The sequence below is a fragment of the Drosophila navojoa genome, chromosome 4 (genome assembly GCF_054131105.1).
Source record: "Drosophila navojoa isolate 15081-1374.11 chromosome 4, UAZ_NAV_1.0, whole genome shotgun sequence".
Lineage (NCBI taxonomy): Eukaryota > Metazoa > Arthropoda > Insecta > Diptera > Drosophilidae > Drosophila > Drosophila navojoa.
In genome coordinates this window covers 22,265,674-22,286,656 of record NC_142892.1, presented here as the reverse complement: position 1 = coordinate 22,286,656, position 20,983 = coordinate 22,265,674, and the positions used below count along the sequence as shown (strand labels likewise).

Below are 20,983 nucleotides of genomic sequence, written 5' to 3'. Positions count from 1 at the left end.
CAAACTAATTTGCTTAGTCGGCCGACTGCATTTGATGCGCCCAAACAGCACAAAGGCAACAATTTTTGATTGCCAAAGACCTCGTAAAGCCAATGAAAGTTTTTGGCCACAGTGGCTCTCTTTCTCCCTCTCTCCCCCCCTCTCTCTTTGGGCACTTTTTTGCTTTTGGCGGAACTGCAACCTTGACAGCAATTCGACAGACAGAAGTAAACAACAACAAAAACGGGTGAATAATTTAGTTCCGTGCACGTGCCGCAGACATTCATACTCCGCTGCAGTAGAGATAATTTGAAGCGCCACTAAGTTTTCGTTAGTTTTAACTTATAGAATATCTCCTTCAATAAAAGTCAATTTATGTGCAAAGAACATAGTTGAATAACTAAAGAACTTGCACTTTGACAGTTGATGGAGCACATAAAAATTCTGTGGAGCAATTGAGAGGGGCATTTACTAACACTACAGCGAATACTATCATATTGAGTTGAGAATTACGAATGCGCGATATATTTCATTGAAGAGAAGGCTGTGAAAGGAAAGATTTGAAATTAAAGATGTGTACTCTTCAAAGACGAAGTCTTGATATCTAAGAAACGATATTACTTGAGACTGTCAAACTTTGAGATCAGGAATATATAAGCTTGGGTTAAGTATCCCAGATCAAAAATATATTTCATATAACTCATTCTGTTACTGCTGCCCTTAAGTAAGACGCCCTCAGCTGCAATATTCTCATTTGTTTTTTGTATATTTTTGATCACCTACTATTAGCCTATACCTAAGGTCTGCTAAGATTATTTTTCATATGATGCAAGAATGTAATATAATATAATCATTGACGATATTTGTATTTTGTATTTGCATTTTTAATTATTTAATTTTAATTTTATTTATGGTCTTCAGAACCATAGACAATCATTGCAGCATTAGATTACAGTATTCTTGACTCTAAATCAAATCAAGCAATCAATGCTTCTATCGTATATCAAAATCCTTTGCTTAAATTTTATTTTTCAGACCCTATAAGATGCAGTGAATATTTCACTTGTATATTAATTAAACCAAAAGTGTTTGTTTCTGTTCCATTAAATATAATTAATTGTCTCAAATTTGCTCAGGAGTTTAAAGCAGCTTTTTATGGTAAAAAGACAAACCACTAAGTCAAGATCCTTTACTGCGAATACACTTAAGCACACAATGAGTTATGCTGAGCGAAGTGTGGAGGCAAAAGGCAAAGAGGATATCAGAGTCACATGTCTCTCTGTTGAGAACTAGGCTATCAAACAGATACGGAAAAGCAACTAATAACGCGGAGTCGAAGAGGAGAAGAACAACTATTGGCAAAGCAACTATTGAGTCAGACACTTTCACTGGCAAGCGAATAGAACTGGATGAGAGAGAACATCGCGTTTATGTACGCCTGGGGAGCTCACTCGACTTGACTGTTGCCATAATTGCTGTTAGTTGTTGGCCAACTGGCCAGCTGGCCGTCGGCCAAGCAGCCAACGACTCTAACTTGTTTCAGTTGGAAACGTAATTTAGAACGGCAGAGCCAAATGTGATCTCCCATCATGACAGTAAATTAATAAACGTGGCATACTCCAGTGTTTATTATCATATATGCAGGGCATCTCTTACAGCTCGTGTTGCCTGTTGTCTGTTGTCTGTTGCCTGTTAACTGTTGCCTGTTGCGCTGAGCTGCTTAGCGACACGTGGCTTATGAGTCTATGCCATACGATACGCTCAAACAGCTTCGCTTCCAACATTGATGCCTGGGCTGATTTCAATGCACATCTGAGAGGCAGAGGTTCCATCTCCCTCTCTATCCCTCACTCGCTCCCAATATATTAACGATGTCGAATTTCAATGCTTTGTGCTTCAATTGAGCAATGTTTAATGTTCGAGTTGCTCTTGAATTGAATTAAATTGCGTGTGATTGGTGCGTGAATGAGTCCATTAAGTGCTCTCGCACATTGTGCTCATATTCCCGCAGCTGTGGCACATTGGAAATGCAGTTTGATCAGTGCTTTACCCGTTGAGGAATTTGCTCAACAGGTTTTTTTTTTCGTTCTTTTTATGAGAGAATGAGAGACTCGTTGCCGGATCAACCTTCGCATTGGCCTGCAGCCAAGTCCATTTGAGTCCATTTCTTTGGCCTTCGGCATGCGTCTTATTGATTCAATCATGGGAACAACAGCAGCTTGTTCACGAATGGCACGAATGAAACATATTTCATTCCCCTCTCAACCATCCACCTCAGCCATCAACCATCAACCCATCTTCATCCGCCAACGCCTCCGCATTGGCATCTCGCAAGACACGTCAATGTCAAGGCTGTTCGAAAATGTGATTGTGACCCTGCGTCACGAGTGACGGATAATTCACCCCGAGTCTGCGACTAGTGACTGACACTTTGTCATGCACTTGTCATCCGACAGAAACTACTTCTAAATTCATAAACATTGATTTATACAGCTGAATGGCATATTTTAGCGTCAACGCCTCAAACTACTTAAGACTCGAGTTGCAGAATGTGTGTAGAATCGAAGATGTAGTTTTCCATAGGTGAATAGCTGAGGGAAACACTTTTGATCTGTATATATTCATAAGTGTAGCGATAAACTGGACAGATAACTGAGTTAATATAGTGTAGATTATCATTGTCTTATTTACCAAGTGTAACAAAAATAACAATAATAATATAATAAGATTTTAACATCCCATATTTTATATCCATACATCTATAAGCTAAGATAAGCAAAGATCTCAAGCTAGGAAAATAAAAGTCTAACCTTTCAGTTTAGATCGACTTGCAAACGAAGTAATGTTTGTGGGAGTATTACGAATCTCTCCCCAATACCATGCTGGGTATCTTCTGGTCAATCGCAGTCAAGCGAATGCCATTTAAACGAATCATGAGTCTAGCATTTAATAAAGCTTGACTGGCGTCTGCTCGTACACGTTTCGTGGCAGTTGATTATGTAGTCCGAGCAACCCCAAGGCTCAGTTCGAGCCAAACTAATCTCGCAGGTGTTCTAGTTTATGCGATTACATGCCTACGACCGACATAATGCGCCAAATGGCTAATTAAGAACTGCAGCAGTCGCATTTGAATTCTTGTCTTCCCGATTGCTAGTCATAGCCATTAGTCATTCGACAACAGGACACAGGACTTGCGTGTTAAATTATTGCTAGGCATTCATTTGATTATGACATGAAGCCACACACACACACACACTCTCTCTCTCTCTCGCTGGCATACATACATACATCCACTTAGACAATTAGCCAAAGGCGTGTCCGCAGACTTGGCCTTTATTGTGTTTTTTTCTTCTTCTTCTATTTTGGGTGTTTCTTTTGAGTTTCGCATAGCTGCGACTTGTGGGAAATGTTTCTTACCAACTCAAATTAAATGGCATTACAGAAAACTATGAAATATAAATAAAAGCATATTTATAAATATATATATGTGTTTATATACATTGATTAAATAAACTTTTCATAAGCCGCATAAACTATTAAGGAAGTCGGAAGTCGGGCTCAACCAGCTGCCTAATTCTCGTTCACATCTCAAAAACAACTAAAGCTGAAGTATTTTTATATTATTAGATTTCCTTTTGTTGTCAAATTTTTTTTTCTATTTGTACAGACTGACGGGTGTTGACATCGACGAATAAAATGATAAAATATCGGCATAAAATCTCTTTGTTAGTTTGATTATAATTAGAAGCATTTTCAATATATTTTGAAAATTTTACGCAGCAAATTTTTAGCGCAGCTTAAAAATAATCAAGGAGTGGATGATGGCAAGGCAATGTGCCTATTTTTGGACACGGGTTTGGGGTCAAGAGCTGGACAAGAGTGGTGAATCCTCAGCCAGACGACATAGTATTCGCATGGCATCGCATCGCCTCGCCTCGCCTCGCCGGCCAGCCCCCGCGGCGCATTGTATTTAAAAATTGAATGTATTTTCGTTACTGCCAAGTTTGCCGGGTTGGTCGCTGGTTTTGGGGCGCAGCGAGGCTGCAGTAATGCGCATTGATTTTCATTCGAGCCCATCCATCGATCCGGCGAGCTCTGTTTAATGAGTCAACTAAATCTTTGGCCCAAACTCAAACGGGAACTGGAACGCGAACGCGAACGCGAATTCGGACTCATACTCATACTCGGACTCCAGCTAGATTCACGCTAAAATACCTGCGAAAATTCTTGATTTGATTTGGGCGCGTTGAAAGTTTTTAATTAATTGCTGCGAGTCCGAAATGTTGCTGTAGTTGCTTAGCTTCTGGTACATACACACACATACACACGCATACACCCAAACCTATACAACTGGCCTGCGTGTCTACGGATGTGCAAGTCTTGGCTACTAGAGGTTGGTTTCCATCATTTTGTTTGGCCAAATGTCAAACGTGACCCAAAAGTTGTTAGCTCTTCCCTGGCTCCCACCGGACGTGACAGTAATAGGTCATGCTTGATTCGATTCGATTTTTCCTACGGTTGGGCAAAAAACTTTTTTTATTTGATTTTGATTTGATATTTTTTATCGCCCGAATTTTCGGCAAACAAATTTATCTGCAAGTCCGTGTTGAAAACTGTTTACTTTTTATGGTTTTTGGGTTACTCAAATTTTTGCAAGATTTGGCAGAGAACTGCAAAATTTCTCAGAGTGCGGCGAATTCGTTATACTTGAGAATATTCAAATGAATATTTATAAATAAAAATACTTACTTTGAATCCATAGTATATGCGATTTTCCGAATACTTTGTTGTAATTGATTAAATCATATTTTTGATATATGTTTTATGTGTACATATATTTAAATACTAACTAAATTTCGAATAAATCAACACTCTTGCATTGCACTTGTATTATTTTTATTTTGCAAATAATTATTAATTTTTTTTTCACGAGTATTTTTCAATTTCAAATAAATTTTTATTATTCACTCTCTACGCTTATTTAATTATTTTTCATTTATTTTATTTTAATTTGCATACTGAGCTACTTGAGCTCTCGACGGGCTTCTCAACTGGACAGATAATTAGTTTTTAATTCAATTTGTCAAAACTTCACTCATTACATTAATTTCCTTAATTATGCGGACGATTTGAATTCAGGCTGGGTGTTGCGGATAACGCGCGCACATTATTTCGCTAGAAATCCTGTGCACGCACATTATTTATACATTTTGTGAAATAAATTAAAACGTAACCAATTAACACCTCGCGACGCCAAGGAAAGCCAAATTTCGAAAAGGCGCGCAACGCTCTGGCAAGCAGACATCAAAGTTATTTCAGGCTAACTTTGAATACGAGGCAACGCGTCGTATACACAACTTCCTGCCGCACTGCGACGCGTTCTAACGGCTACTGAATGGCCGTTCGGCGTTTCGCACGCCGACAGCCAAACAACGACGACAAAGATGACGACAAAGACAACACAGGCGGCAATATTTGAAGCAACAAGCACTTGTTCAGGAGCGCCTCGCGGGCTGACCCTAATGGTAAATGATGTCCATCACTGCTTAAGTAATGACATCATCTTTATATTTTATGCTAGCGTTTGTTTGGCAACTTGTTAACCGCACAATTAAATGTCTGCTTAATCAAATAAACTGTTTTATCTCAGCGGCCTGTTAACATTCACGACGTCGAACCACCTGTTAACAGCAGCAGCAACTTTACTATTAACAGCAGCAAGCGCTGTTGTATGAAAGCTTTTGTTGTTTACTGTTGGTAAAGCTTTTAACCGTTTCTGTAGCATACATTTTTTAAAATACATAAATAAATATCAGTACATATTATATAACCTTATACCACTTATACCCACAATTAAAAAATTAATAAAAAGCAACTTATTATCTGTGGCGATTCATTGTGACTATCCATGTACTCTTCAATAATAAATTCTGAGAGTCTTCTCATCTACTATATTAATATTACTTTAATAATATATTAAAGAAAAACAAAATGTCCCAAGGTGTGCTTTATCCAATGATGCCAATATATATTAATTTCTTAAGTTTGATGCTCTACAATGATTTTAGTATATTCGGAGTACATTTTAAACGACATGTTGAGCGCGTAAGTCGTCAAAGCCATTCATCTTTTTATGTTATCGATAAGTATTATAAGTATCAATAGATATCGATGTTGCGCTCGTGTACGGCTGTTTTCTTTTAAGTTATTTTAAATGTTTGAGAAGGAGCTACATTCTAGACAATCCATGAATTGAAGAATAGATAATCCATAATTCTTCTCTTGTCGCTAACCTACCTATGGTGGTGCTGCCCTTCGCCGCGTTCCCTGCTAGCTTGGTATTTTTCTTGGCGATCTTTTGGTATATTTGCAATTGCAGTTTGCGGTCACACTGCAGCTCATTCTTTGAATCTGATTCCTCGCCACGCCACGGACGGCCAGAACGTAAGTGAGAAAATAAAATGTAATTTTAATTGCGTAAGAGAAATAAATCACATGCTCAAATAGATAGGATATTTGTGTTCAAATTTTTAGTTTTCATTGAATTGAGAAAATGTAAGCCAATTGTCTCCAACAAGCAACCATTGATACTTAGATGTGCATGACACATTATGTAACTCGCAAGTGAACGGTGAACGCTGTGAAAATTCGCTAATCGCGCAGAAGCAGATTTAATTATAAAAACCTTCTCTAATTTTGTACTTTCCTGTGTTCTTTGCAGCTCGGACGCAATAGTAGACACAAAAAAAAGACAATATGTTCTCGTCTTTTTTTCAAGCCGCTAAAAATTCGCCATTCAAAACGCCATTCAGCCAAGCCCAGTGCGATGAGGGCAAAGCTGTCGGCCAGTTGTCGGCTTATCCTAAGGTAGGTCAGCCTGGCCCCGTTGTTGGACGTGAAATCGCGGCTGCAGCAGCAGCGTCAACGGATTCCTGTGAGTTTGGCAGCAACAAATATTTTGCGCTGTGCGGTATTGGTGGCATTTTGAGTTGTGGTACCACTCACACATTTGTGGTGCCATTGGATTTGGTCAAGTGTCGCTTGCAGGTGGACCCAGCCAAGTATAAGAATCTAGTTCATGGCTTCAAGGTCACGGTAGCTGAGGAAGGTGCTGTTGGTCTGGCAAAGGGCTGGTTCCCAACTTTGATTGGATACTCGTTGCAGGTAAGTGTCTTGACGCTTACATAACATCAATAATCGTTAAATCACTCACGTGCATTGATTTAAACTTTTCAGGGTCTTTGCAAGTTCGGTTTCTATGAGGTGTTCAAAATTAAGTACGCCGATATTCTTGGCGAGGAGAATGCATATTTGTATCGCACCTACATCTATCTTGCCGCATCGGCATCTGCTGAGGTATTCGCTGATATTGCGTTGGCTCCGTTCGAGGCGGCCAAGGTTAAGATTCAGACAGTTCCCGGTTATGCTAACACATTCCGTCAAGCAGTACCAAAGATGTTGTCAGAAGAGGGCATTGGAGCTTTCTACAAGGGTTTAGTGCCATTGTGGATGCGTCAAATTCCATACACCATGATGAAGTTTGCGTGCTTCGAGCGTACTGTGGAGCTTCTCTATAAGTGAGTAGTACAATCTAAACGTTGGGAATTTTTTTGAAGTTACACCCTTTCGTTGTGTTTTGTAGATATGTGGTGCCCAAGCCACGTACAGAGTGCTCTAAGGGAGAACAATTGGTTGTTACCTTTGCCGCTGGTTATATTGCTGGCGTGTTCTGCGCTGTTGTCTCGCATCCAGCTGATGTGGTCGTTTCCAAGCTGAACCAGAGCAAGGGTGCCAGCGCCGGAAGCGTTGTCAAGTCGCTGGGCTTCATGGGCATGTGGAATGGATTGACACCACGTATCATTATGATTGGTACACTCACTGCCTTGCAATGGTTCATTTATGACGGCGTCAAAGTAGCTTTGGGTATTCCCCGCCCACCACCACCAGAAATGCCCGCTAGTCTGAAGGCCAAGGAGAAGAGCAAGTAAATGGCTCATAATTACCGAAAACAATGAAAGCAAACAGCTAAATCTTTGAATTAAGGCTAATTCAAATTCAAGATCAACCCAATAGTATAAAACGGGACGGCAAATCTAAATTAATGAGTTGGCAAAGATAACATACCATATATTATGTACTTTACTTCACAATGCGTGTGCATTTGATTCGCATTTTATTTATAATCAACTTTCGGCTATTATGCATTCCGATGTTACCAGTTGAAGATTTTTCATAATGATTCCAAGAAAACTAATTATTTATCTAAACTAATTATAATGTATTCCATTCCAAAACTACATGCATACTATTAGTTGTCATATGTATGTTTATGTTGATAAGCCTACATATACTCTAAAATGTCTTTTGTATTTGATATTTGATATTTGTATGTTGTTTTTCCAAACTCAATGATAATTACCGATTAACAGGTCTCAGAATATGGTATGTAATAGATAATATAATTCAACGCTTAATTGCCGCATAGAAAATTCCACAGACATTGAATAAACTAAAAAATACAAACAACAGTAAATATTTGAGTTTCATTTACGTATTTTGCAATTGCATAAACGAAACGCAGTTTGTTCAGTATATTAGACAGTTTCCCTTCCAGATAACCCATGAACCTCACCGGAAATACTGCTGATATTTGAAGTTGATTTATTGGATGCAATGGTTTTCCTTATAGTCAAAATGTAAAAGAACTCCTTCAGAGTGCGATCTTGAAATGTCGAAAATATCCGAGTACCAAAGACGAACCTCAAAGCAGAGGTGGGCATCGGCTGGGATTTTGTCGGGCACCCGCGGGTATGGGCTGGAAAATCGAGTTTCACTCAACCCGTTTTACCCAAAAGAATTTGGAAATATGAGCACGCAATGGTGAAAGATTTACATGTTTTCCATTTTAATTGCAAATATTTTCTTTTCGTTTATTATCGATTACAATTATCATCAGCATCCAAACATATTTTATGTATCCGTTTTTCCGTCATCAGGTAAAACATTATTTTGTAGCTTTCGGGTGCGGGTAATATTATTATTATTTTTTTTTTAATATTTCCGCCCATGCCCAACTCTACCTCAAACATTTACATATGTAGGTGCATATACATAGATTCAAAGGTTTACTCTCCTTCTTCAACAAAAATACTATGTGGTACATACATATATTTCAAAACATGCATACAGACAAAGCGGAATGAATATATAAGCCTGGCTATTATTGTTGTTCATGAATTAATATAATAAGTATTAAGTATTAAACTGCGGTTATAAAAATCTCTGAACTTTGGTATGGCATATATGTATGTATAAGTACTTAGTCTTAACTTATATTATAGGCAATATTTAAAATGTGAATACTCGTAAATAGCTCACCAATTACTAGACCAACGCCAGGAATAGTCTACGATCTGGGTGAAAACCTTTGAAATAAATACAATTAATTATGCCTTTTTTTTTAAATTCATATTTAATCATTGAAAATAATTATGTAACATAATTTTACTGTGTACACATATTGGGTTGTAGTTGGCGTTAAAAACTAAATAATCATTAAGCTTTCTAGAAGAGAATTAGTTTTCTCATCAGCTGTTAAGAAGCCGGGAAGTGGTATTGGGGCTTATAATTAAATAACCGCTAGGCCTAGAGCTAGATTTTGTACAAAACTAAACGCGTAGGTAATGTATAAATGTATTTAACAGGCAATTTTCTGGTGCATGGCTTATCTATATATTTTATACACACATCTGTTAAAATATGCAGATATAGATATATACGTTCTATGTACAGATCGCTTAACTTCTAATTTTCAAAGTCGGGATGACACGCATAAAAACATTTAGAGACACAGATCATTTATTATGTGTGATGTTTCGAATCATGTTTTGACTTGTATTATGTTTATTATTTTATTATGACGTGTTTTTACATGAGGACGTGTTTTCCATAACAAGCCATTTCAGTCTTAGAGTTTCAAATAACCAAAATAATAATTTAAAAAAAAAATATATAAAATTTTCCGTGCAAAATCTTATTTACTAAATTTTTGTATATTCTTTTAGAGTTTTTGTTTTTCTGTTTCTTTATTTGCATATAAAGAGAATTTCGAAACAATGGTTTGCTAGGATGACTCACGCTTTTCTGTATAGTTTTTCTTTTTTAATTTATTTTTACTTGAGCTGTTTCGTTTTTAAGCTAATATCAGTTATATGGTAGACAATCACACAAGCATATAGGTAAACATAAGAGTACAGAAAATAAAAATTGATTTTGATATCGTGACACAATCAAACGGACTACAACATATATTTTGGAGATATGTATATGGGCTACAAGGATATGGATCTTGAAATTCAATGAGTTTATACCTATTTTTTTCCTCGTTTCACCAAACTCATTTGTGCTTAAGATAAAAGTAGTTTATGTTTGATTGTATGTAGAGAAAACCTCAAATCAATGGCACCTTACTAGATTCTGGCTTTTGAAAGTGTATGAGGTGTGGTACGATAAAAAATTATGAATTGCCCCCTCATTATTGTAGGACGTAACACTCAGAGGCGAATTCCTGGGTGGAGTGCCGCTTGGCATAGACAGTAATCGAATTCCACGCGCAACCGAACACTCGGAAGAATCACACTTGATCCCAGTGTCCGATCCAGCCACAGACCTGCTCAGCTATACAATTAGCTTGACCCTCTATACTATATTTAACTATGTATATAGATGTATATATCTTCTACCAATATGGCGTATTTGGTTCCTGGTTCCAGTTCTTCTCCTGCGCTTTGGCAAGTGCATCGGTTAAAGTGGATCGCATTTGCTGGCTGGAACTACGATTTTGTCCTTTATCATAGGGCGACAGGGCATTGTAGTAGAAGGGCGACCGTTTGCTGATGGTATAGTTTTTGCCCTGTTAAGAGATATAGATGAGAGAGATGTTACTTGGATAACTCTTGGATTTAGTACCAGGCACTTACATCATTATTGTCCCAGAATTCTTTATCATTTGTGCGATAGCAAATGCAGAATTCCAGACGCTTGGAGGATGGCGGCAGCGTGATTTTGAATGAGAATGTATCGAAGACAACGTGGGCGCAGGTGGCGGGGCCGTAGGCCCTGGCATATGTGCAAAATATGTCCTGCTGGCTCTTCCAGTTGTCCCAGGTGACGCGCACAATGACTTCCTTAGCGAAATCAATGTTCTTAACCTTGATGGTGCCCACCACAATCGATTCCTCATCCTTTACAATGACGTTCTCCAGCGAGACAAAGTCACGTTCGATCTTTTGTCTGTTGAGCAAAATTTTAATATGTGAGTTTGATTAAGTTTTATTATAAGCGGATGTTTATCTTACCTGAATGTCAAATAGTCGGACGCTGGCTGCTTAAAGTCGACGGTCCACTGATCCGGCGGATGCGGACTGACTAGACCCTGTGTGATCTGCTCCAAGAACTTCATGCTCCAGTATGGCGGCACATTCGAGGGCTCGGACATGACGCGCACCTCCGTCAAAGACAGCCCCTCGTCGTCAGCGAAGATCACATGCTTTTTGGGCAAGTGACTGAAAAGGCAAAATAGAGAATTCGATTAATGAGAGTGACTAAGAGACTTCTTTCGATTTGTAGCTGAAACAATAGCTCGAGCTGGTAGATTGCCAATGTTCTCAAATATTGAACTAATTGAGAGAGAGAGAGAGAGAGAGAGAGAGATTTTGCATTGCAGCCTTGAACCTATGCTTATCAGCTCTCGTGTTTCGGACCCCCCATCTCTTACGATTTACTTTTATGGATCCAAGTTTATTGTCTTCTTTTGGAAAGCATATTGAAATTGCGACGTTGCATTTGATTTGCTTTTATTTCTTGCTTTTATTTTTAGCAAATAGATGTTTAAATTTGACAAACACAAAGTCAATTGAGATATTTCTTTTTTGGGTACATTGTGACCTGCGTTGGCTGAGAATCAAGCTAATCGGAAGCTGTCACCGCCCATTGCCAATAATTTGGCATTTAAACATTTTGTTTCTTTCCCTATTTGAACCCAAAAAAAAAAACATTTAAATTTATAATCTTTGTGGCAGCCTTGTATACTATAAGTCCTGTTCAGCCAGTATTGGCGTCTAAACGGATTATTTGTATTTCTTTCCGTTGCGCAATGTAGACAGATATTTCATGTTTATTTTATTTTTATTTTATTTTATTTTTTTAATTTTGCGTCACAGTTTTGTAGGCGCATACAAAATATTTGTGTGTATATGTATTTTATATATATTGTGCTATTTTGGTAGCCACGTACCAGGGTTTTATCCAGAAAATTAAAAACAAATAAATAAACGGGAGGCAGCATATTGCCTTAAAATATCTTATTTTATGGCAGGAGTCAGCACATTTCTGCTACATATGGAACGAAATAAGGCATACCCTTTTTTTCGTATACCCCTAAAAGTAAACTCTGGTAAAATTTATAAGCCCTTCCTATTGCAGCTACTAGAGAAATAAGTATATATATAAATTTTTATTTATTAATATTAAGAAAGAAGGCATGTCTATTGCAATGATAAGATTAATATATATCAAGCAATTTGTTAGGCAATTGTTTGTTGTATTAACGTTTGTCATTAATTGAGCCCCATGGAATCTCTAAGAATTGCATTTCACACAATAGATATGCTGAAAGGCAATTAAACATATTTTTACTTTAATGAAAAGCAAATAGAGTAAAATGTTTGCTTGTCCCTCTCGCTGTGTGTGTGCTTGCTTTCTTATAGTAAATGTGGCCAACAATTGCTATTGTGGCTATTTGCTGTGTTAGCTCTGTTTATTAGTCTGACGCCAATATCAAACAGCCGGCTGGTCGCGCTGCTAACATTTGCTGATCGCCGACGCCGATCGCTGATCACGCGTTGAAGGCGTGTGCACTAGTTCGCCTGTCTGCTTGCCTGCTTGCTGCATTTTCTTCAACAGGTTTGGCTTTTAATTTTTTTGCTCGATGTTCGGGCGATCGATTCGATCGTTCGATCGTCTCTAGAGTGTGTGGGCACCGCCTCGAAATCTTGTTTCGTTTTTACGCGTTGCCAGTGTCAACTGCTGAATTTGTGGCTTTGGCGTTGTTGCATATCAAATTTAATAGATTATAATTTTTCCGATTTTCCATGTCGTTGCCGGCCGGGCTGGTTTTATAGGCCAGCTTGACTTGAGGAAGCAACGAACATGGGAACGAGTTTACATTCCTTTCTTGTTTTCCCTTCTTCTTCTTCTTCTTCTTGCAGGTATTCATTTACATATCCATATATATGATCGCATTACCCCCAAAATAAAAACAAAATAAATGCATATGGGTCCGGTTGACGCCCAGGCACAATAAAATAACGTGCGACTGCTTAATATGCGCTACACAAAATGGTGTAAGAGAAACAAGTTTTCCAAAACAAAGAAAGAGAAAAAGGGATTACAAAAGCGCCTCCAACTGAAGAAAATGATAAGACAGGTATTTCAGGTGAAACCTCTTCCGACCCATAGTTGGCTTATCGACAGTCCTTAGGTCCACTAAACAGACATTTATATGAATATGACCTTCTCAGATTTGGCGTCCGACTGTCCGTCTGCAGACCTTTACATACACCCTTGTCCGAGTCTTGAACTCATAATTACGACAAGGTGGTTCCGTCTTTAAAGTCTCTGCGCTCTTACTTTTACTTACGCAAATTGTTCACACTTTGTAGAGAGCGCACAAAATTAGATTTTACGTGGGTGACACAATAATTAGTCGAAATCATAAACATATTTATACACATATATGTATGTATTATATATGTGCATAGCAGCGTATTACATTCAGAACACACATTTACAGATTTCGTTTTTGAAATCGGTTCGATGCTGTAGCAGATCGGAACACGTGAATGGCGCATGCACAATCTGTCTATAAATATTCACTGGCTACATCTACATCTTATGGACCCATGTAAGTTATTTATGTACAATATGAATACATGGTTGTACATGTGCATGTGTGTTTTGAAATATACTTTTTATATAGCCGAAAAGTCGACACAGCGCAATTATCACATTTTTAGTTTTGTGGATTCTGTCGTCTATTCTGTGGCCTTGGCTTGACCTGCCCGTGTCTGTCTCAGTGAACTAATTAAAAGTGTGGCATGTCTTGACAGACTCGTGGAAGGAAGTGGAATTCTGATTCTGATAAATGACAGCAAAATTAACGGGTGAAGGACTCGCAATATTTTAAGAGCTTTCAATCAATAATCGTCTTTTTCATTACAAATATGTAAATGTAAATTTACCTTAATGAATTTTTATGACATTTACTTAACTCACAGCATCAACACGCTATGCTTCAAGTAACTTACTGAGAACTGCAAATTGATGTGGAAGGTCTCTCAGCGAGATTCATATCGAAATATCTATACTGAAAGCAAGAACTATACTAATCTTTATTGACCTAGAAATTCTTCACAATATTTCAATGAGATTAAAGCGATCGATAAATATCGATTCCAGAATATAAAAGTATCTCTATTGAAATATATAGAAATATCTTCTTTATATTGATAAATTCATATTAAGAGCAAGAAATGTGTTGAGTTCTATTGACCTAGAAATGTTTTTCAGGCTTTCTATTACGATCGATAAATCGATATTGACAGCAAGAAATATGCCAAGCTGAAATGGCCTAGAATTGCTTTACAATTTTTCCATGATATGAAAATGAACAAAAAGTATTGACTATATAAAATATTGTTTATAAAAGCTTATGTTAGCCCATACCAATCATTTCTCATACATAACTGCTATTAAGGTATTCAATTTTCTACAGGGTATCTGCTATTCAAAAAATCAACACCTGCCGGTGGATGTAATTAGTGCAATACGCAATCGCAGGCACACTCACTCAAAATGTATTACTAACACACACATGTGTGTGTGTTTGTGTGTCTAGTTTACATTGATAATAGGCATGCGTGTGTGCGTGTGTCGCCATCGCTTTTAGGTGATATCAGCTGGTGTTTAGCCTCGTCTAGACATGGCCTCACCCAAAATAAAATCTCTATAAAATGAGCTCCAACTGATGTGTGTAATTGCGCCGTTCATTTTGTATTTATAGCCAGTTCTCAAAGTGCTGAATTCAAGTGCATTGCGAATGGAAAGCGAAATTGTAAATGTATGAATTAAAAGCATAACAAACACTCTCTGACGCTCTCAATTGTTTGGAAGATTAAAGATGGTAATGACCGGATTTGTAAACCCTCTTCCTTCTGTTATCTCATTTCATATTTTGCTATCAGATATTTCGAGTACATGTTTGAGGTTATTTGCATATGTCGCATCTAGTATATCTACTTTTTTTACGTACTCTATCTCGGCGTCATGCGCGCGCTGTGACGTCCATGGGATCTATAATATTTCGATTTGTTTTCGATTTGTGTCTTGGGTTCTCTTGAGTTCTGGCCAAATTTGGCACAAACGTCTTGGCCAAGTCTACATTCCTACTATTGAATTTCACTTTTAATCAGACTCGCAGTTCACATGCCCCCAACCGCAATCTAGTTCAACTTGCGGTCGGGGGCGTCAAGCAAGTCGACGGCGCCATTGCGACGTGACGTCAAAGGGATCGAGACTCGGATTACCGAGACATTATGCAATCTGTTATAGTCAGCTTACCTCTGCTTGCAGTTGGCCAATCCGTCCGAGTCGCTGCTTGCGTCCGTTGGCTCCGCACTCTCCGTTGGAGCGGCATCTGTGCTGGGGAGCTGGTTGGCTTTGTGCAGGCAGGATTTGCGGCTGAGGCACGATTTGGGCTGCGTGTTGAGCGCTGGGGCAGAGACCATGCGCTCCAGGTAACTGCGGCCAGAGCGGCTGCCCACGCCGAGGGGCGTGCCACCGGTTTTGGCGGGCAGCTGCTGGCCCTGGGCAGCGTTGGATGCGTTGTTGACCATGGCTTTGGAGGCCAGAGTAACGGCTTGAGGGCGGCAATAGCGCGCACTCAGGCTGTTGGGCTCGTCATTGTAACTGCAATCAGACCAAAGATCAGAAATTTCTACATGAGTATTTTATGTTATGTGCGTCAATCATATCTGTATGACGGTTCTATAAATACAATATATGTATGCATATACATATATCCGCACGGGCTCTTAATGTGCACATTATAGCGGCAATCGTACGAGCTTGGGGCCATGCGGCGCTCACGTTTACTTTCTTTTTATCAGCTTGATAAGGCTGTCTTTATTCTGGGTCCGTCTTTTATTTCAGTGAGATAATAGCATGGCATTGTTCAGTGGCCACATACATATTTGCATACCTACATACATACATATACACACTACACTATCTATAAAGAAATAGCGCCAGGCTTCTGCTATTATTGATAAGCGCAAAAGTTGTTGAATCTATTACGCACGACCTCTGCTCTTGATTTGAATAGTACCCCGTGGATAGGCTTTTGCCTATATACATATGTATATACATATACATTATTGTCGAAACATATTTATATATGTTTGTGTCTATTTAAATTTGTTTTACGCTCTAGCTGTCATGATTCATCATAGGTTTTTATTTTGGAAACACCATGGGTTCGTATTAAACTGTTTGCAATTTTTTCGTTTTCTGCTGATTCATATCAAAAGTTTTATTTCGGCTAGACATAAGTGAACTATAAAGTCAATGCCTGATAAGCCAATTCTTTCGATTTTTTCATCATCTATGGAGCTAAACTATAATTGGTTCATTGCCAATTAGAGCTTGTTACTTTACAGGTGATAACAAATATCTTTTTAGTGCCAATTAATGATACGAATAAATTTACTATTGTCACTGTGTGGTAAGTTTAATCATATTAATGCAAACAGCAATTATAGGAATGATGATAATAATGGCAAAAAATATATATGTATATCAAAATATTAATTATAATAGCTTTATCCATAATAATACCCACAGATCTGCTTGGAAAAATAATAACAATGCAATTTTTGAATAAGTTTAGAGTAACATAAATCATTTGAGAAAATGCCAGATCTTTTAGTTCGACTGAGATAAAAAAATTTATATTTGCAGTAACTGCGTAGGTTTTTTTTAGGCCAGTTGCTATTTATATTATCAATTATATGTTGTTTCGGACTATTTTAGAATTTTTATTATTCATATATTTAGCCCGAAATTTTTTTTTTGACATATTGTATAGCTGTATAGCTACTAAAAAATGTCAGCTGATTGATGCAATACATGTCTGCGCAGCAAATAAAGCTTCTGGCCGACGATCGAGCCTGATTCACTCTGCTCCCACAGACCCCCCCAAACAGATAGACACAAGCAGATTTCAGTCTCTCATAAAACTTTTATTTTTTACTCAAGCAAAATTCTCGCTGGCAAGTTTTACTCTCGAGACCTGGGCAAAAAATAAAAGTTTGTTTTGATTATGTCATTGCCTTGATATTGAATTATTTTCAAATGCTGTTGTCAACCAAAGCAACACCTAGCATAGTTTATTTTGCGGCATATTCGTACTGAGTCCTAACTATATGGAGAAAATTTCAATAACCCTTTTGCACCTGTTGCAGTACCTTATGGCGTAACGAAAACTGTAGTCTGTCGTTGATGCGACCTTAGTAATACTTCTATGTATTGTATAAGTGAAATATCAATATTTATCCATATGAACAATCAGACAGAGACTGAAAGGTAAACATACATATTTACTTTAAATACTGTATAATGCAATCGCGCTCATTGTTTATATTGTATTTTAGGACTGAAGGTATTTTGTAACGGCTTTATTGAGTCTGTCAAAATGGAGACGTCGAGCTTTCAGCACATTTTCATTTGAGATTATAGAAAAAAATGTATGTATCGATCAACAATTTCCTTGCATTTGTGTTTTTGTTATCTTAAAAATGTTTTTCACTTGGGTAATACTTTTTTATGGTAGGTCTTACTTATGTCATAAATAATATCGCATATTATTCTTTGCCATTCGTTATGTAATTTAATCTATATTTTCGACCTGAAAGGAATTTCTTTATTATTTTTGTAATACACCATTTATCAGAGATTTACTTAATCAATTTAAAAATGTATTCATTCGTTTTCTTTTCGTAAGACACGTAGGCAAATTTTGGAGTACTTTTCGCTATCTACTGATAAGGGAAATTCCAGAATTTATTTTTATGGCGTGAGGCTAACTCGGAAGACGGAGAAAGTTTTACTTTTAAGAAAATCAAGAATTGTTTTTAGGTGTACCTACACTAAAAAAAAAAAAAAAGAATAAATAAAATATAATTAAAAACAATTGAATTTTGATTCGTTGCCGAAACTCGTGTATTCAATTGACTTCAATTAGTCAACCCAATTTCTTTTCATAGTCCGAAAATATATTTGTATTTTATTTTATGAAACTTACTTCAGGGTTTGACGTTGATGTCCGCTCATATAGTCCGATAGGAAACTAACGGGTGGACTGTGACTGAATATGGGTGGACTGTGCGAAATCATTTTATAGATGGATTTTCTCTATAGATCTCTAACAAGGAACTCTGATTGATTGTAATTAGCAGCAGGGCCTGTAAAATTAAAACAGAAATTGATAAGGTAAGCGGAATCGTTCAGAGTCTTAAGCGAAGCGTAAAATGTTAATTGGAATTAGCTATAAACAAAATGCTTGAATGCGAACGTTTATAATAAGCGATTCTAATTAGGATTGCAATGGAATATTTATTATTTTATGGCAATATTTGTATACTTTATACAGTTTGTTTATGTTTCGGCGAGCTGCTGATCAATATGGGTATTGCCTCGAAAACTTACCGTTGCTTTTTTATGACTTTGTTGTGTATTGCGCTCTCGTTCCTTCTCTCTCCGTTCCTCGCACTCTCTGTGGCTTCTCCTGCTCTCCGTTTATATATACATGTATATCGATCTCTCTGTATTAAGGAACTTTTTCTGGTATCACTTTTCTTTTTTAGCCCAACTTCTTCTTAGAGATTTCTTTTCATATGTGCATCACGCGCGCTGTTCATGGATTTTGGCAACGCGCGTCAGACAATGAATTTTAGGTTGTGTAAGGATAAAATTTGTTATTTATTTTTACTAAAAATTGAAAATTGAAAATTTCCAACACACTGGCACACACAATTTTGGCAGCACCGCACAAAACAAAACGACAAAACGGATTAACAATAATTTATAATTATTGAATTATTTTCCCCTATTCTTTAGGAAGTAAGAATTCGCGCGTTTTTGTGTTATTTTTTATGTTATTTTTATTTTTAGTAATTTATTTGTGCTTTCAACGACACGAGCAATTAGGACCGCATCGCGTTTTGTTGTTGCCAGTTGCACTCCGACTGTGAGTACCGTTCGCTTCGACGACTCAAAGACGAATAACTGATGTTTTCAGAGCAGCCCGCCGCCAAGACTGCCGGTTGGGCCTACCCGATCCAACGCGATCCCAGAGAGCGCTGAGCGCAGTCGCCGTATGCTCTGGAAAGCGCTCGCTCTCTCTTGCTCTCTGCTTGTGCCGCTGCCGCCCTCTCTCGCTGTGTCCGTTATTCTCGCTGTGAGCGTGTGGCTGCATTTTAATGACAGTGCAGCTACATATGGGTAGCTGCTGTTGTTGTTGCTGCTGCTTTTACTGTTGTTGCTCTGGCGTTCAGTTCAGTTTAGTTTAGTTTAGTTTGCTTCGTTTGGTTTGACAGCGAATTTCGTTGGGTTTAGGCGCCGCCACAGAGCCAAAGTCACTCACTCAATCAGTCAGGCTGAATGGACATGATCACCGACAGCAACGATCATTAGCTCGTGCGCTGGTTTTCGAAACTTGTTTTATTAATAAATGCGAATACTCGTGCAACTATTCACACACATCGCAACACATTCAGTCGTTATGTCAAACAACTTTCCATACTATTGAGAGTGCCTACGTCTGCAGTTTTTGGCCAGCTGTTTTGCTTTTTTCTTCAAAACGTTTCATTTGTTTTTGCTCTTTCATCCTTTCCCCCAGGTCGATAAATAAAACAACAAACCAAAACTCACCGAACGAGTACCCACTCAATCGTTTGAGTGCCCACAACTACTTGCTGGCGTTCCAATGGTTCGAGTGGTTTTCCTCAGTAGGGTCTGGGGATTACACATACCTCCATGCATTACGAGTTGGCTGCAGTCGTGTAACCCAAACACCTTTACGGCCTACGCTTTTCTTTATGCAATTTATGTTTGTTTTACGTTGTCTCTGTCGACTCGACAGCTCTAAATCAATTATACTTTTTTGGGGGAATTGTGTAAAAGTTGTCGCTTCGTAATCTCCTCTTTTCATCGACTTTCTCATGCGCTGCGTCCAGATGCAGCTGGCATATTGATTGTGCTACGTGCATGACACAATTGTAGTGCTTAAAATTTTAACAACTAAGGCAATAATTACGTTTATAGCCGTATCAAAGCATACACCTGGAGTACGATTAAATTAAAATAAATTTCAAACATGCATTTTGAGGAGTACACATTCTATTTATAAATTCAATTAAATATATCATGCGCTTAATCACAAGTACTGTTCCTTTGTGCTCATAAGAGCCAACTGTTGAATCACAATTGTCTGTCCAGTACTTCCATTAAAATTCCATTTAAAATGACTTAGGAGCGTTCCATTTTCTGATTTAAAATACCCACATCATTCGATGCATATGTATGTACATAGATGACGGCGACAACTCTGTGAAATTTTCGACGTTCTCTGCCACGCATCGTCGGGGACTGAAACTATTTCTTGTTGCAGTGCATAGAAAGTGACATAGAGTGAATATGAGTGTGTGTGTGTGTGTGTGTGTGTGTGTGCGCTGTATGTATGTATGGGTATTTGGTGGATGGCGTGCGTGACTCGTTGACATTCAGAAATGGCGGCCTAGGTCTTAGTCGTGCCTAGGTAGTCGACGAAAATGCTCTCACGATGCGTGATCTTTCAAGTCTCTAATGATAATGCAGTTTTGGTGAGTTT

General features: G+C 38.0%; 3 protein-coding genes across 6 annotated transcripts in view; 1 reads left to right on the top strand and 2 right to left on the bottom strand.

Moving 5' to 3' along the window:
• The window catches only part of Ac78C (adenylyl cyclase 78C), a 47,614-nt gene extending 42,694 nt beyond the window's left edge, over positions 1-4,920 (bottom strand). The window contains exon 1 of one of the 2 annotated variants that reach the window (XM_018102147.3): positions 4,729-4,920. The gene's annotated coding sequence lies outside the window, so the exon portion shown is untranslated. The remainder of the gene's footprint in view (positions 1-4,728) is intronic. The other variant, XM_089260574.1, reaches the window with a different exon arrangement.
• Positions 4,921-6,290: 1,370 nt separating this feature from the next.
• Mpcp2 (Mitochondrial phosphate carrier protein 2) lies at positions 6,291-8,512 on the top strand. Of its 2 annotated transcripts, none has more exons than XM_018102486.3 (4): positions 6,291-6,423; positions 6,701-7,143; positions 7,216-7,556; positions 7,622-8,512. In XM_018102486.3, the coding sequence occupies exons 2-4, from the start codon at positions 6,736-6,738 to the stop codon at positions 7,965-7,967; spliced, it is 1,095 nt and encodes a 364-aa protein (XP_017957975.1). In that variant the 5' UTR covers positions 6,291-6,423; positions 6,701-6,735; the 3' UTR covers positions 7,968-8,512. The 2 variants fall into 2 exon arrangements, with proteins under 2 accessions (XP_017957975.1, XP_089115443.1); XM_089259317.1 differs by having other exon boundaries at positions 6,407-6,534.
• A 1,618-nt stretch (positions 8,513-10,130) lies between these two features.
• On the bottom strand, positions 10,131-19,393 carry Gbs-70E (Glycogen binding subunit 70E). Of its 2 annotated transcripts, XM_018102419.3 has the most exons (6): positions 18,802-19,392; positions 18,398-18,557; positions 15,658-16,005; positions 11,337-11,543; positions 10,959-11,271; positions 10,131-10,891 (listed from the first exon to the last, which is right to left on the bottom strand). In XM_018102419.3, the coding sequence occupies exons 2-6, from the start codon at positions 18,487-18,489 to the stop codon at positions 10,718-10,720; spliced, it is 1,134 nt and encodes a 377-aa protein (XP_017957908.1). In that variant the 5' UTR covers positions 18,490-18,557; positions 18,802-19,392; the 3' UTR covers positions 10,131-10,717. The 2 variants fall into 2 exon arrangements, with proteins under 2 accessions (XP_017957908.1, XP_089116702.1); XM_089260576.1 differs by lacking the exon at positions 18,398-18,557 and having other exon boundaries at positions 18,802-19,393.
• Positions 19,394-20,983: the final 1,590 nt, after the last annotated feature.